The sequence below is a fragment of the Moschus berezovskii genome, chromosome 20, assembly GCF_049115385.1.
Source record: "Moschus berezovskii isolate FMDL1 chromosome 20, NW_MosBer_1.0, whole genome shotgun sequence".
Classification (NCBI taxonomy): domain Eukaryota; kingdom Metazoa; phylum Chordata; class Mammalia; order Artiodactyla; family Moschidae; genus Moschus; species Moschus berezovskii.
In genome coordinates, this window is record NC_142479.1 from 33,182,252 (window position 1) to 33,200,345 (window position 18,094).

At 41.1% G+C, this 18,094-nt stretch overlaps 1 protein-coding gene and 1 non-coding gene across 3 annotated transcripts in view; one reads left to right on the plus strand and one right to left on the minus strand.

The window, feature by feature from the left end:
- Window positions 1–18,094, plus strand: part of EFCAB5 (EF-hand calcium binding domain 5) — a 96,070-nt gene that overhangs the window by 16,455 nt on the left and 61,521 nt on the right. For both annotated transcript variants that reach the window (XM_088828446.1, XM_088828448.1), the window contains exons 4-5: window positions 6,082–6,658; window positions 15,109–15,265. In XM_088828446.1, coding sequence (XP_088684572.1) covers window positions 6,082–6,658; window positions 15,109–15,265 — 734 coding nt within the window. The remainder of the gene's footprint in view (window positions 1–6,081; window positions 6,659–15,108; window positions 15,266–18,094) is intronic.
- TRNAG-UCC (transfer RNA glycine (anticodon UCC)) lies at window positions 15,637–15,709 on the minus strand. The gene has a single exon. It is a non-coding gene; the product is annotated as a tRNA-Gly (tRNA).

Sequence of the window (18,094 nt, forward strand, 5' to 3'; positions counted from 1 at the left end):
TAAATAACCATCAATCCTCCATTCTTTTATTTACGTTGCTCTTTTTATCCACCTTGACTTTATCTTGCAGCTTGCTGATTGATTGTTTTCTGATGTTCAAGCCAATGTACTGAAGATTTATTGGCAACAACAATCCTTTTTCATTTTCAAGTAATCTCTCTTGCTTTATTGGTTTGTTTAATTTTTTTTTAAAAACTTTTATTTTTAGACTACTTGTTAAGTTTACCAAAACAAAAATTGTGAAGGTAACACAGAGAATTCCTTTCTACCCCATATCCAGTGTTACCTATTATTAATATATTATGTTAGCATGGCATATTTGTCACTATCAAGGAGCCAGTATTGATATATTATAGCTAACTAAGATCCATACCTTGTTCAGATTTCCTTAGTTTTACCTAGTGTTCTTTTATTGCTCTAGAAACCTCTCTAGGATACCAAATTTAGTTGTCATCTCCCTTTAGACTTTTCTTTGTTCTAACGGTTTATCAGATTTCCTTGTTTTTTATGACCTTGACAGTGTTAGAGAGTACCAACAGGTATTTTTGCAAAGTGGCCCTAATTGGGATTTGTCTGATTTTTTAAAAAATTCATAATGTGACTGAGATTATTGGTTTTCGGAGAAAGATTACAGAGAAAAATTGCTATTGCCATTTCATCCTATCAAGTGTATCATATATGCCATCAGCACAGCTCATTTGTCACAATTAATGAGCCAATGTTGACTTTTCATTGTTGATATTAGTCTTGATCATCTGACTGAGACAGTAGTTGTCATGTTTCTCCACTGTAAAGTTATTCTTTTTCCTCTGTTTCTTTACTTCCCCTATTTCTAACTGTACTCTTTGATAAGTCACTATGCACAGCCCACACTTAGGGAGAAGAGAATTACGCTCTAGTGCCTTGAGGGCAGAATATACAAGTTATTTGGAATACTTCTGCACAGGAGATTTTTCTATTTCCCCCATTTATTTATTTATTGAAGTATTTGTTTATATCAGTATAGACATGGATATTTATTTTATACTGGGGTTATAATCCAATATTACTTTGTTGCTCAAATTGTTCCATTTTTGGCCTTTGAGAGAGCTTTCAGTTGGCTACTGATTCCCTACAGCATGTCCCAATCAATGCAGAGGTTGTTTTGAGCTCTTTACTTTCTGGCACTAGAAGATACTCCAGGCTCTTTTTGAATATTTCTTGCCTCAGTCCTAGAATCAGCCATTTCTTCAATAAGTCATGATTTCTTTCTTTTCTTTTCCTTTTTTCACTGTGCACCCTGTGACATGTGGGATCTTAGTTTCCCATCAGGGATGAAACCTGTGCCCCCTGCAGTGGAACCTCGGAGTTTTAACCACTGGACTGTCAGGGAAGTCCCATTTTTTAATTGGAGAATGATAATAGAAACAAAAGTCTGACCACTAGGTTTCTAAGTTCTCTTAATTTTCAAAAATGATAAAAGCTATTTTTATTTCCTCTATATCTCTGTTCTGAGGGTATCCATTTAATTATAATTCTTTTAGAACTCCTTATATTTGTTTTATTAATGGTGTGTCCATGGATAGTATTAACCATTGCATTTGTTTAGTCATGGAAATAGTTTTCTTTAAATATTTAGTGATTCTTATGTTTGTGCTTACATTTGCATTTGGGAATCCCTGTTTGTTTTTCTGTGGATGACATTTCTGTTTTCTGTAGCCTGCTGCCTGAGATTTTGAAGGAGGGGTGAGATATGCAGACAGTGAAGTCTGCTGGAAATTCATTTTCTATGGGTCTAGTCAAGGCTATGGTTTTTCCCGTGGTCATGTATGGATGTGAGAGTTGGACTGTGAAGAAAGCTGATCGCCGCAGAATTGATGCTTTTGAACTGTGGTGTTGGAGAAGACTCTTGAGAGTCCCTTGGACTGCAAGGAGATCCAACCAGTTCATTCTAAAGGAGATCAATCCTGGGTGTTCATTGGAAGGACTGATGCTAAAGCTGAAACTCCAATACTTTGGCCACCTCATGTGAAGAGTTGACTCACTGGAAAAGAGTCTGATGCTGGGAGGGACTGGGGGAGGGAGGAGACAGGGATGACAGAGAATGAGATGGCTGGATGGCATCACCGACTTGATGGACATGAGTTTGAGTGAACTCCAGGAGTTGCTGATGGACAGGGAGGCCTGGCGTGCTGTGATTCCTGGGGTCGCAAAGAGTCAGACATGACTGAGCGACTGAACTGAACTGAACTGAACTGAACGGATGGAGGCATTGTCCTGCCTCTCTGGCCCAGACCCACTTGTCTCAACTCAAGGGTGAATGCCTCTGGTGCCTGATGATTAGCTTCAATGGGGAAGAAGATACACAAAAAGATCAATCAATCCCCTGCTACCCATATATACATTCTTTAAGCTTAGGGTGCCTCATAGTTGCTCCCAAATTTAACACTGATTTTCTGGATCTTTTTGGTCTTATACTTTCCTTAATCTAGAACAACTATACAAAAAAGATCTTAATGACCCAGATAATCACAATGGTGTGATCATGCACCTAGAGCCAGAAGTCCTGGAATACGAAGTCAAGTGGGCCTTAGGAAGCATCACTACAAACAAAGCTGGTGGAGGTGATGGAATTTCAGCTGAGCTATTTCAAATCCTAAAAGATGATGCTGTGAAAGTCCTGCACTCAATATACCAGCAAATTTGGAAAACTCAGCAGTGGCCACAGGACTGGAAAAGGTCAGTTTTCGTTCCAATCCCAAAGAAAGGCAATGCCAAAGAATGGTCAAACTACCGCACAATTGCACTCATATCACATGCTAGTAAAGTCATGCTCAAAATTCTCCAAGCCAGGCTTCAACAGTACATGAACCATGAACTTCCTGATTTTCAAGCTGGATTTAGAAAAGGCAGAGGAACCAGAGATCAAATTACCATCTGTTGGATCATCGAGAAAGCAAGAGAGTTCCAGAAAAACATCTATTTCTGCTTCATTGACTACACTAAAGCTTTTGACAGTGTGGATCACAACAAACTGGAAAACTCTTCAAGAGATGGGAATAGCAGACCACCTTACCTGCCTATGGAGAAATCTGTATGCAGGTTAAGAAGCAACCATTAGAATCAGACATGGAACAACAGACTACTTCCAAATAGGGAAAGGAGTATGTCAAGACTGTATATTGTCACCCTGCTTATTTAACTTATATGCAGAGTACATTATGAGAAATGCTGGGCTGGAAGAAGCACAAGCTGGAATCAAGATTGCCAGGAGAAATATCAATAACCTCAGATACACAGATGACACCACCCTTATGGCAGAAAATGAAGAGGAACTAAAGAGTCCCTTGATGAAAGTAAAAGAGGAGAGTGAAAAAGTTGGCTTAAAACTCAACATTCAGAAAACTAAGATCATGGCATCTGGTCCCATCACTTCATGGCAAATAGATAGGGAAACAATGGAAACAGCAACAGACTTTATTTTCTTAGGCTCCAAAATAACCGCAGATGGTGACTGCAGCTGTGAAATTTAAAGATTCTTGCTCCGCAGAGGAAAAGCTATGATAAACCTTTGCCAAAAAGTTCCGTCTTGTCAAAGCTATGGCTTTTCCAGTTGTTGTGTATGTATGTGAGAGTTGGACCATAAAGGAAGCTGAGCGCTAAAGAACTGATGCTTTTGAACTGTGGTGTTGGAGAAGACTCATGAGAGTCCCTTGGACTGCAAGGAGATCAAACCAGTCAGTCCTAAAGGAAATTAACCCTGAATATTCATTGGAAGGACTGATGCTGAAGCTGACACTCCAATACTTTGGCCACCTGATGTGAACAACTGACTCCTTAGAAAAGACCCTGATGCTGGGAAAGATTGAGGGCAGGAGAAGGGGAAGACAGAGGATGAGATGATTGGATGGCATCACCGACTCAATGGACATGAGTTTGAGCAAACTCCGGTAATTGGTGATGGACAGGGAAGCCTGCTGTGCTGCAGTCCATGGGGTCCCAAAGAGTCATACAACTGGAGCAACTGGACTGAACTGAATCCCATTTACCTTACATTTTTCAGAGACCTTCAAAATTTCTGACTACTGAAGGCCCTCTTTATTATTCTTAGCATTATTATGTTCATATTAAAACACACACACACTCAGGGACTTCTCTGGTGGTCCAGTGGTTAAGAATTCACCTTGCAGTTCAAGGGATGGGGGTTGACCCCTGGTTGGGGAACTAAGATCCCACATGCTCCCAAGGGGCAACTAAGCCCATGGGCCACAATTAGAGAGTCCATGTGCTACAAGGAAAGATCCCCCATGCTGCAACTAAGACCCCACACAGCCAAACAAATGAATATTTAAATCTCCCACCACCACACACACACCCTATCATTTCTAGAGAAGTTGGTAGGAAGGGAATGTAGGTACCTCTTCTTAGTGAACTATCTTGGTGTAAAATCTCCAACCTGAAAGAAGTTGGAAGCATGAGAGTGGGAAGAAATATATTTACATATACAAGTGTGTCAGACTCTCCTCATCGCCTACTCAATAGACATTTTCCCACCTTTCTGTCTGCCAACTGAACCTTAATTTTGTAGCAGACAGAAATCACTTGATATCAGAGAATTATATCAAAATCCTGAAACAAAGGAATAAATTACAGTTGATCAAAACTGTTTCCAATTAACCCCTTTTCCCTTTACCAGCTGTTGGCTTAGGGTAGGCATGTAACCTAATTAGGGCCAATGAAATGTAAAGGAAAGTCTTGGAGTGAAGAGTTTGGGATCTTCCCTTCTTGGGTAACAAAACAGAACCTCCAGAGGAGAAAGCCCCTTTGTTCTTAGTCCTTTTCTGCTGTAACAAAGTGATGCACTGGGGACCTCCCTGGTGGTCCAGTGGTTAAGATTTTGCCTCCCAATGCAGGGAGTACAGGCTCAGTCCCAAGTCAGGGAGCAAAAATCCCACATGCTTTGTGGCCAAAAAGCCAAAACATGAAACAGAAGCAATACTGTAACAAGTTCAATAAAGACAAGAAAAAAAGAAGAGATGCCTGGAGCTGCAATAGCTATCTTGTGATCCTGAGGTACAAGCACAAAAAATAAAGAGCAATAGAAACAGGATAGGTACTTAATGAAAGCACTGAGCTGTTGAATGACTGTTGATTAAGAAAACAATAAATGTCCTGATGGTTAAAGTCACTGCTGTCTGATTTTCTGTTACTTTTACTTGTGTTTGAATATACCATGTAAATTTTTTCTAATAATATTCTAGAGTTCAGTTCAATTCAGTTCAGTCGCTCAGTCATGACCGACTCTTTGTGACCCCATGAATCACAGCAGGCCAGGCCTCCCTGTCCATCACCAACTCCAGGAGTTCACTTAAACTCATGTCCATCAAGTCGGTGATGCCATCCAGCCATCTCATTCTCTGTAGTCCCTTTCTCCTCCCACCCCCAATCCTTCCCAGCATCAGAGTCTTTTCCAGTGAGTCAACTTGTCGCGTGAGGTGACCAAAGTATTGGAGTTTCAGCTTTAGCATCAGTCCTTCCAATGAACATCCAGGATCAATCTCCTTCAGAATGGACTGGTTGGATCTCCTTACAGTCCAAGGGACTCTCAAGAGTCTTCTCCAACACCACAGTTCAAAAGTGTCAATTCTTCGGCGATCAGCTTTCTTCACAGTCCAACTCTCACATCCATACATGACCACTGGAAAAACCATAGCCTTGACTAGACGGACCTTTGTTGGCAAAGTAATGTCTCTGCTTTTTAATATGCTGTCTAGGTTGGTAATAACTTTTCTTCCAAGGAGCAAGCGTCTTTTAATTTCATGGCTGCAATCACCATCTGCAGTGATTTGGGAGCCCAAAAAAATAAATTTTGTCACTGTTTCCATTGTTTCCCCATCTATTTCCCATGAAGTGATGGGACCAGATGCCATGATCTTTGTTTTCTGAATGTTGAGCTTCAAGCCAACCTTTTCACTCTCACCAAGAGGCTTTTGAGTTCCTCTTCACTTTCTACCATAAGGGTGGTGTCATCTGCATATTCTAGAGTAGTATAGATTAAAATTTACTTCTAATATTTCTTACATTTCACTTTTGTTCCCTCAGATTTAAACCTGGAGAACCAGCCAAAAATCTCAACTTGTTCAGTAAAGGAGTCTAAAACTAGAGTCTCAAAGAATATTGTCTTTAGAAAACCTGCAAAAGTGATTTTCAATTTAGATCAAACTGCACAAGATTCAAACCTGGAACAACCATGGAAGAAAAATCTTTTAGAAAGAGTGCAGGCAAGAGCCCAGGCAATGCATCAGAAAATCATAGATAAGGAAAATCTGAAGAAGGAACTAGAAAAAAAGGCTGAAGAAAAACTCCCCAGGGATAATTTGGCCAAAGAGTGGTTTAATACTGAAAACATGACACTGAGCACTCGTGCGTATTTGCTCGACAAACTTTTACCCACCTTAGTTCCTGGAATGGAAAGAATGTTAATGCAAGCGGAAAAGAAGAAGCTTTTGGCAGATGTTGATATTCCCACCAAGTTTGATCCAATTAACCATCTGGGAGAATACTTAATGAGAAACAACCCTAATTATATCAAAGATTCAGGACTGTCTGGTTATCAGAGGGTGATGAGAGATATCTCAGAAGACCTGAAGATATATGTTCCGAACACTACTTACAACAGGTACAATTTGTTGGTGTTTTCAGTTGATGATCTAGCTCTCTTCATGTTAAAAAGCAAGTAGAAAAAATATATAATAATACAAACGGAACTTTAAGTAATTTTATAGTTCTTCAGAAAGGACTTAATGAACTACTACTATGTGTTTCACTATTTATGAGACACTATGAAGTCTAATGAGGTTTGTTAAGCTCCATGTATTCATGAATTTAGTTATCTCACTAGGATCCCAAGTGTATATTTATCTGTTTCTTATCTGTCTTCTTGTACTGGAAGGTAAGCTATATGAGAGGAAGCACTTTCTGGAATTTAACTTTCCAGATAGGTAATATGTTCATCTGGTTCAAAAGCTGAAATGGATAAAGTAGAAAATATTTTTAATTCATTCACATGCTTTGGATAAAAGGAAGAAAATTAAGAATGCATATTTGCATTTGCTTATGTGTACACTAGGGCTTCCCAGGTGGCGCAAGTGGTAAAGAAACCCGCCTGCCAATGCAGAGACGTGAGAGATGCGGGTTCAATCCCTGGGTTGGGAAGACCCCCTGGAGGAGGAAATGAGAACCCACTCCAGTATTTTTGCCTGGAGAATCCCATAGTCAGAGAAGCCTGGCAGGCTACATTTCATGGGGTAGCAAAGAGTCGAACATGACTGAAGTCGTTTATGTGTTCTTTTTGTTTTGCTGAGCATCGAAAAATTGATGCTTTTGAACTGTGGTGTTGGAGAAGACTCTTGAGAGTCCCTTAGACTGTAAGGAGATCCAACCAGTCCATCCTAAAGGAAGTCAGTCCTGAATGTTCATTGGAAGGACTTATGTTGAAGCTGAAACTCCAATACTTTGGCTCCTGATGCGAAGAACTGACTCACTGGGAAAGACCTTGATGCTGAGAAAGATTGAAGGCGGGAGGAGAAGGGGATGACAGAAGATGAGATGGTTGGATGGCATCACCAACTCGATGGACATGAGTTTGAGCAAGCTCTGGGAGTTGGTGATGGACAGGGAAGCCTGGCGTGCTGCAGTCCATGGGGTCGCAAAGAGTTGGACACAACTGAGCAACTGAACTGATTCAAGATGTCCAGAAATTCCTAGGATTTGCCAGATATTCTACTGATTCATTTTAAACTACTCAGCAACTGATATCCTTAGGAGAACCTGTCATTGCACCTTATGTCAGGAACCTCATTTCATAATATGTTGAATAAACAGAAGAAAATAAGAGCTAAGTATAATAATCAAGTAGATACATATGTATTTTTATAGGAATACTCATCACAGGAATATTATGAACATGCTTCAAGAAGTCCAGTTTAGCTTTGTGAAACTAAGACAATCAGAGCTTAAATATAAACAAACAAAAACTGAGCTTCCTAACTTGCCAGGCAAAAGAATCTATACCAGTGAAGAAATCACTCACTAGTTTGCAGAGAGGGAAGATTCTAGAGTTTTTAAGTGTTAGGAAGGGAGCTTTATAATGGTTATACTTGTCACAGTAAAGACAATCACACTGTATATAGGATAGAACGAGTCCATAGGTTTGTACACGACTGATGAAAACAAGTAGTATTGTTTAGCAGCTGAAAAAGAGGCTTCAGTTAGGTCTAGCAATGGTCTTGTGTACAAGGGTCACTCAAAGTTCATGGTCTATTATCCACTTAAGCTGGCTAGAACCAGTTTTTATGAAATACAACATTCAGTTTTGATATGATCTAGGCAAATTCTCTAAGTGGAAGATTTTCCTAATACAGCTTGAATGGATGGATAGAATTTGGATTGTGACAATTAGGGCAAAAAAGCTTTTTTTTTTTTTTTAAATATTTATTTGGCTGCATCAGGTCTTAGTTGTGGCATGTGGGATGTAGTTCCTGACTAGGGATTGAACCTGGGCTCCCTGCATTGGGAGCCTGGAGTTTTAGCCACTGTACCACAAGGGAAGTCCCAAGAAAGCATTTTTACTTCTATTCTTTAAGTAGTTAGTTAGATTTATATTGTACTCTTAAAGATCTCAAAACATTTAAGATGGGGAGACAGTTTTTTCAGCTGTTCTTGGTTACAGTGTGCCAGAGCTTCTCTAGTTGTGGCATACGGGCCTCATTGCCCCATGGCATGTGGGATTTTAATTCCCTGACCAGGGATCAAACCCACATCACCTGCATTGGAAAGCAGATTCTTAACCACTGGACCACCAGGGAAGTACTGTGGAGACTGTTTTATTAACCAGCTTTGGTTGCATAACAAAATACCTCAAAACTGAGTGGCTTCAATAAACAATCATTTATTTGCTCATGATTTTATGGGTTGGTAACTTTGGACTGGGCTCATGGCTCATCTCTGCTCCACATGGTATAACTCATACATTACAGTAAAATGGCAATTGATAGTCATCTGGCTATTAGTTGGCTGACCGTTGGCAAAGCAGTGGAGCAGTTAGCCTAGGCTTATTCCAAGGTGGTGGTGCAAAGACTCTTAAGTTTAATAAAACAGAGCAAACCCCAATGTTTAAGCACATTGATTCCTTCCCCCTCCTCCTGTTTTATTGTGATACAATTTTTGTTATATAAGTTTTATTGTGATATAATTTATAGAACTTTTCAACTTTCTGCTTCCTGTGTTTGCTAATGGCCCATTGGCCAAAGGAAGTTACATGGCCACAGCCAGACACATGAGATGCAGAAATAGACTTTAATTCTTAATGGGAGGAGCTGCAAAACTACGTTGCATACAAACAGACCTGCTTACAGGAATGGAAATAATTTGTGACAATTTTTGCATTTTACCACATTGTAGTTTTGTTTTTGTTTTCCTTTCCAATCTCCTTAAAAGTGGATTGTGGATTTATACCTAGAATCTGCTTATAGGTTATGTCTATCCTACACTACAATACCCCAAGTTAAGAGTTTTGGAGGCTATGAAATTCTGTTGATTAGATATCCTTTTGAGATAAATGCAGACCACAAAAGAGAAATTTTATTCACTCCCTGAATGAGTTACATTGTGAATTAAAAATCCATCTGGATTGTATTTAGAGCCTCCTGTGCAATGTCCCTGAAGCACAAAACCAGGTTCTGTTTCTAAATGTGGGCATTAATAAGAGGGAGGAAATGATGTCTGAACTGAGACCTAAAGGATGTGGAGGATCTAGCCAAATGAAGAGAGGAAGGAAGGCTTTTCAGGCAGATGGAACTGTGACAGAAACTCAATTTTGTTAGTCTATTGTGATTGATAAACATGAGAATCTGGAGACACCCAGTACTTATTACACAACGTCACTTACTTAGCTGTTGTGCATTGGCAAAACAATGGCAGCTTTACAGTGGCAGAATCCATGGTAGGTGCTCAGTAAATGTTTGTGTAATGAGTGAATGAGAAACTCAGTGAGTGTGAATGAATGAATAATGAGGAAAAGCTCTCAGAAATACACAGAATAGCAAGTCAGGAAGGAAGGACAGGAATCGAGGAGAGAGCTGTACAGAAGCTCCGCAGGTGGCACAGTGGTAAAGAATACACCTGCCAATGCCAGAGACTCAGGAGACCCTTGATTCAAACTGGAATCAAGACTGCTGGGAGAAATATCAATACCCTCAGATATGCAGATGACACCACCCTTATGGCAGAAAGGGAAGAAGAACTAAAGAGCCTCTTAATTAATGTGAAAGAGGAAAGTGAAAAAGCTGTCTTAAAACTCAACATTCAAAAAACTAAGATCATGGCATCTGGTCCCATCACCTCCTGGCAAACAGATGGGGAAACAATGGAAACAGTGACAGACTTGATTTTCTTGGGCTCCAAAATCTCTGCAGATGGTGACTGCAGCCATGAAATTAAAAGATACTTGCTCCTTGGAAGAAAAGCTATGGCAAACCTAAACAGCATATTAAAAAGCAGAGACATTACTTTGCCAACAAAGGTTCATACAGTCAAAGTTATAGTTTTTCCAGGAGTCATGTATGGATGTGAGAGCAGGACCATAAAGAAAGCTGAGCACCAAAGAATTGATACTTTTGAACTGCGGTGTTAGAGAAGACTCTTGAGCGCGCCTTGGACCATAAGGAGATCAAACCAATCAATTTTAAAGGAAATCAATCCTGTATATTCACTGGAAGGGCTGATGCTGAAGCTGAAGTTCCAGTACTTTGGCCACCTGATGAGAAGAGCCAACTCTTTGGAAAAGACCCTGATGCTGGGAAAGATTGAAGGCAGGAAGAGAAGGGGATGACAGAGGACGGGGTGGTTGGATGGCATCACCGACTTGATGGAGATAGGTTTGAGCAAACTCCAGGAGATGGTGACAGACAGGGAAGCCTGGCATGCTGCAGTCCATGTGGTGGCAATAAGAGTCTGATACAGCTGAGCAACTGAACAACAACAGGAGACCAGGGTTCAATCCTTGGGTTGGGAAGACACCCTGGAGCAGAAAATGGCAACCCACTACAGTATTCTTGCCTGGAAAATCCCATGGACAGAGGAGCTTGGCAGGCTCCACGGGGTCTCAAAGAGTCGAACAGCACTGAGCTACTGAACACGCATGCTGTATAAAGAGAGGGAGAGAGTGGGAAAGGGAGAGGTAGACAGATAAAGCAGCAGAAGGAGAAAGAGCAAGAGAAGGAGAGCCTGCTGAGAAGAGGCTGAGGGTTCTGAGACAAGTGGTGAGGTTTGGCTGGTTAGTAGTCACATCAGAGGAATTTAGCACTTCCTTTAAAATGCTAATTATCTCCCAGCAGTTCAGAAACCAGTCCTTCTGCACTATTAAACAACTTGCCTGGGGGTATTCCCTGGCTATCCAGTTCTCTGGTTGGGGAGCAAAAGTCCAAGATCCCACATGCTAGAGGCCAAAAAAACAAAACAAAACAGAGGCAATATTGTAACAAGTTCAATACAGACTTAAAAAAAAAAAAAAACCTGCCTGTTTTTATTTTCAAACTTGAAATTTCTATTTTTGAAATCTTTTCTTACAGAAGTTTGAAGTCCTTACATGGGCATAACATAATGATTTAGATTTATATTGTTTCTCTTGGATTATTGTTTGTTGTTGTTTAGTCGCTAAATTGTGTCAAATTCTTGTGACCCCACAGACAGTAGCTCCACCAGGCTCCTCTGTCCATTGAATTTCTCAGGCAAGAATACTGGAGTAGGTTGCCATTTCCTTCTCCAGGGGACTCCCCAACCCAAGGATTAAACCTGCATCTCCTGCATTGGCAGGCAGACTCTTTACCACTGAGCCACCTGGGAAGCCCCTCTTGGATTATTAGTAGTGTTGGTTGCTTAGTCATGTCTGACTCTTTGGGACCCCATGGACTGTAGCCTGCCAGGCTCCTCTGTCCATGGGATTCTCCAGGCAAGAATCCTGGAGTAGGTTGCCATTCCCTTCTCTAGATGATCTTCCCAACCCAGGGATTGAACCTGGATCTCCAGAATTGCAGGCAGACTCTTTACCATCTGAACTACAGGGAAGTCTCTCTGTTAATCCTTCTTGGACTATTAGAGTTCTCCAATTTACCAGTTCCTACTGAGAAGTCTTTTGCATTTCAAAATCTGTCAGATTGCCTTAGTCTTTTCTTTGAAAAATGAAAGAAAGTGAAAGTCGCTCAGTTGTGTCCGACTCTTTGCAATCCCATGGACTGTACATTCCTTGGAATTCTCCAGACCAGAATACTGAAGTGGATAGCCTTGCCCTTCTCCAGGGGATCTTTCCAACCCAGGGATCAAACTTAGGTCTCCCGCATTGCAGGCAAATTCTTTATAAGCTGAGCCATGAGAAGACCTGACTCAAACATTATTTGACAATTATGTCTGAAACCAGAAGCTACTTTTATTATTCTGAACCATTTTGGTGTTTCAGTCAAAACCCATCAGGTGGTTTTGAGTCCTAATATGGATGATAAACATCAGTGCAGTTCAGTTCAGTTCAGTCGCTCAGTCATGACCGACTCTTTGCGACCCCATGAATCACAGCACACCAGGCCTCCCTGTCCATCACCAATTCCAGGAGTTCACTCAAACTCATGTCCATCGAGTCAGTGATGCCATCCAGCCATCTCATTCTCTGTCGTCCCCTTCTCCTCCCGCCCCCAATCCCTCCCAGCATCAGAGTCTTTTCCAGTGAGTCAACTCTTCACATGAGGTGGCCAAAGTATTGGAGTTTCAGCTTTAGCATCAGTCCTTCCAATGAACACCCAGGATTGATCTCCTTTAGAATGGATTGGTTGGATCTCCTTACAGTCCAAGGGACTCTCAAGAGTCTTCTCCAACACCACACTTCAAAAGCATCAATTCTTCGGCAGTCAGCTTTCTTCACAGTCCAACTCTCACATCCATACATGATCACTGGAAAAATCATGGCCTTGACTAGATGGACCTTGGTTGACAAAGTAATGTCTGCTTTTTACTATGCTATCTAGGTTGGTCATAACTTTTCTTCCAAGGAGTAAACGTCTTTTAATTTCTTGGCTGCAATCAGCATCTGCAGTGATTTTGGAGCCCCAAAAGATAAAGTCTGACACTGTTTCCACGTCTATTTCCCATGAAGTGATGGGACCGGATGCCATGATCTTACTGTTCTGAATGTTGAGCTTGAAGCCAACTTTTTCACTCTCCTCTTTCACTTTCATCAAGAGGCTTTTTAGATCCTCTTCACTTTCTGCCATAAGGGTGGTGTCATCTGCATATCTGAGGTTATTGATATTTCTCCCAGCAATCTTGATTCCAGCTTGTGCTTCTTCCAGCCCAGCGTTTCTCATGATGTACTCTGCATATAAGTTAAATAAGCAGGGTGACAATATACAGCCTTGACGTACTCCTTTTCCTATTTGGAACCAGTCTGTTGTTCCATGTCCAGTTCTAACTATTGCTTCCTGACCTGCATACAGGTTTCTCAAGAGGCAGGTCAGGTGGTCTGGTACTCCCATCTCTTTCAGAATTTTCCACAGTTTATTGTGATCCACACAGTCAAAGGCTTTGGCATAGTCAAGAAAGCAGAAATAGATGTTTTTCTGGAACTCTCTTGCTTTTCCATGATCCAGTGGATGTTGGCAATTTGATCTCTGATTCTTCTGCCTTTTCTAAAACCAGCTTGAACATCAGGAAGTTCACAGTTCACATATTGCTAAAGCCTGGCTTGGAGAATTTTGAGCATGACTTTACTAGCCTGTGAGATGAGTGCAATTGTGTGGTAGTTTGAGCATTCTTTGGCATTGCTTTCCTTTGTGATTGGAATGAAGACTGACCTTTTCCAGTCCTGTGGCCACTGCTGAGTTTTCCAAATTTGCTGGCATATTGAGAGCAGCACTTTCACAGCATCATCTTTCAGGATTTGAAACAGCTCAACTGGAATTCTATCACCTCCACTAGCTTTGTTCGTAGTGATGCTTCCTAAGGCCCACTTGACTTCACATTCCAAGATGTCCGGCTCTAGGTGAGTGATCACACCATTGTGATTATCTGGGTCATGAAGATCTTCTTTGTACAGTTCTTCTGTGTATTCTTGCCACCTCTTCTTAATATCTTTGGCTTCTGTTAGATTCATACCATTTCTGTCCTTTAGTGAGCCCATCGTTGCATGAAATGTTCCCTTGGTATCTCTAATTTTCTTGACGAGATCTCTAGTCTTTCCTATTCTGTTGTTTTCCTCTATTTCTTTGCATTGATTGCTGAGGAAGGCTTGCTTATCTCTCCTTTCTATTCTTTGGAACTCTGCATTCAGATGCTTATCTTTCCTTTTCTCCTTTGCTTCTCTTCTACTCACAGCTATTTGTAAGGCCTCCCCAGATAGCCATTTTGCTTTTTTCCATTTCTTTTTCTTGGGGATGGTCTTGATCCCTGTCTCCTGTACAATGTCACGAACCTCATAGGGATGACTAAAACCACAGTTCTTCCCCCATTTTCAGCCTGAGTGATGCAATTCTGAGTAGAACGTAACTATTCTGCTTAAGGGCTGTCAAAAGTATTTGACTCTGACCAGATAAAAGAAATTGGCAATAAATATTCCTGGACAGAAATCAAAAGTTGGATCCAAGGAATCAGAACTACCTGAGATACTTGTTATAAATGCAGTTTCCAGTCTCCCTACCTAGACTTGGAATCAAAGTCTTTCCAAGATGATTTCTATGTCCAGGGAAAAAAGAGGCCCACCACCCTAAGGCCTTAGTGTGCTCAATCTTGCTTTTATACATGGCAGCTTCTAGAACTATTCTTAGTACTTCTTAAGTATAGTATCTCGTGGAGTAAAATAAGGCCGACCTCTATAAAAAGTCAAGTAATAGTAACAGGCAGCTTATGAGAAATGCCAAATTGAGTTTGTGCTAGGGGAAGGAGGGAATCACTGCAGGCTTAAATGAAGATCTCATGGAAAAAGAGAGGTTGAACATTTAAATGAGGCTCTGAACTCTGCCATTTGAACAATCTGAATCAAATCCAATAATCTTAACACACCATGTCTTCTATTTCTACATCCTTCAGAGTATCAAAGATAAAGGAGAATATTAAACAGAAACGAGAACAAAAAGAATACATAAACAACATCAAAGCCAAGGTGGCCAACGCACGGAAGCAGGCTCTGGAGGAGCAGTTCAATGAGTGGATTCTAGACCCCAAAGGAATGATTCCAGTGGTAGTGGTAAGGAAGACGGTACCTGTGAAGGGTAAGGAGGAATGGGTGGTAAGAGTGATTGCTAGATACTGAGCAATCTAGAGTGCTTCTAGAGTGCTAGTAGCTTCCCTCTAAATTTTCAGTATTGCTGAGGTAAATCTAGCCCATGAAAGTAAATTTCTTCAATTTTTTTCTTGAACATTAAAAAGAAAATTCTAGGTAGATTTCCAAAATATTAACTCTGGCTGAATTTCACAAACTCTTCATTATAGACAGACATAGCTTCTGTTTGGTTTTGTACGTGTGTGGCTAATTACTTCTGTGGACTAAAAGACCATGTCCTTTTCGTGGTGTGGAGTGGGGATGTGGGCAGCACCATGCCGCTTGTGGGATTTTAATTCCCTGACCAGGAATCGAACTTGGGCCCTCAGCAGTGGAAGTGCGGAGTCCTAACCACTGGACTGCCAGGGAATTCCCTAAAAGACCATGTCATTAGCTCCAGAAAATAACTGTGTTCTAAGAGATAAATATGTTCTCTTAGGTATATGTAGAGAATCTTCCTTGGTGGCTCAGACGGTAAAGCGTCTGCCTGAAATGCGGGAGACCCGGGTTCAATCCCTGGGTTGGGAAGATCTCCGGAGAAGGAAATGGCGACCCACTCCAGTACTCTTGCCTGGAAAATTCCATGGACTGAGGAGCCTGGTAGGCTACAGTCCATGGGGTCGCTAAGAGTCGGACACGTCTGAGCGACTTCACTTTCACTTTTCACTTTCATGCTTTGGAGAGGGAAATGGCAACCCACTCCAGTGTTCCTGCCTGGAGAATCCCAGGGACGGGGGAGCCTGGTGGGCTGCCGTCTATGGGGTCGCACAGAGTCGGACATGACTGACGCGACTTAGCAGCAGCAGCAGGTGCTTCCCAGGTGGCACCAGTGGTAAAGAATCTGCCTGCCAGTGCCGGAGACGCAGGAGACAGGAGACTTGGGTGTGATCCTTGGGTTGGGAAGATCCCCTGGAGTAGGAAATGGCTACCCACTCCAGTATTTGCCTGGGAAACTCTATGGATAGAGGAGCCTGGTGGCTACAGTCCATGGGTTCAGAGTCGGACATGACTGAGCACACACATACACACAGGTATATGTAGATGTGAGAATAATTGTTGGTTATATACAATACCAAGCATATTTCCAGTTCAAAGTGAATTGCTAAAAATACACCAAGGAGGACAAGCCTCAGACTGGAAGAAAATATTTACAAAAGACATGGCTGATAAAGGACAGTTATCCAAAATATACAAAGAGCTCTTGAATTCAACAATAAGAAAACAAATAACAGATTTAAAAATGGGCAAAAGACCTGAACAGACATTTCACCAAAGATATACATAGGGCAAAAAAGCATATGAAAAGATGTTCCACGTATGTCATTGAGGAAATACTATTGAAAACAGCCATGAGATACCACTACACACCTATCAGAATGACCAAAATCCAGAACATTGATAACACCAAATGCTGGCAAAGATGTGCACCAACAGAAACTCTCATTCATTATTGGTAGAAATACAAAATGGTTATGGCCACTTTGGAACACAGCTTGGCAGTCTCTTATGAAAATAAACGTACTCTTACCATATGATTGAGCCCTGGTAGAGGATCCTTTGGATTTACCCAAAGGAGTTGGAAATTCAGGTCCACACAAAAGCTGACACATGGATGTTTACTGCACAATTAACAATTAGCAAAACTTGAAAGCAACCAAGATGTCCTTCAGTGTGTAAGTCGCTTCAGTCGTGTCCAACTCTTTCTGACCCATGGACTCCCCTGTCCATGGGATTCTCCAGGCAAGGATACTGGAGCAAGTTGCCAAGCCCTCCTCCAGGGGATCTTCCTGACCCAGGGATTGAATCTGCGTCTCTTATGTTTCCTGCATTGCAGGTAGATTCCTTACCACTAATGCCACCTGGGAAGCCATCCCTCAGTGGGTGAATTATAAATAAATATGGTACATCCAGATAGTGGAATATTATTCTGTGCTAAAAAGAAATGAGCTATCAAGCCATGAAAAAATGTGGGAGAACCTTACATGCATATTACTAAGTGAAAGAAGCCAATCTGAAAAGGCTATACCGTATGAGTCTAACTCTATGACATTCCAGAAAAGGTAAAATTATGAAGACAGGAATGGTGGGGTGTGGACAGAGATGAATAGACAGAGCACAGAAGAGTTTTAAGGTGGTGAAACAATCCTGTATTACATAATGATGGATATGTGTCATTATATAATTTTCAAAACCCATAGTTTTATGTAAACTATGGACTTTGGGTTTTGAGGTCCCAGTGTAGATTCATTGGTTGTAACAAATGTACCGTTGTGATGGGGGCTGTTGATAGTGGAGTTAAGCCATGTATGTGGTGGGGTGGGAGCAGAGAGTATATGGAAATTCTGCATCTTCTGGTTAATTTTGCTGTGAACCTAAAACTGATCTGAATAATAGTATTATTTTTAAAAAAATAGATCAAGAGGAGCTCTGAAATTTTATTTTGTCATTGACAAATGAGGAATTACAGAGAATTCTTTGGATTGCCAAGCTGTTGCCAAAGGTGCCTTAGCTTCATCATGCCCAGTGTCCAAAGATTGTTAGATGTTTCCTTGGAGCGGAATCCTAACAGCATCCTAATTGTCACACAAAAGGGTTGAAAATTGCTGAGGAAATACATGCAAAAGTATTTTATATACTTTGAAATATGCTATAAACTAAATATTAACTCTTACTGTTTCTGTGCCTGGGTCAGAAGAATTACTCAGGACTTAAACTGAAAGACTACAGATGGCTTTTATTCTGAAATACTAAATA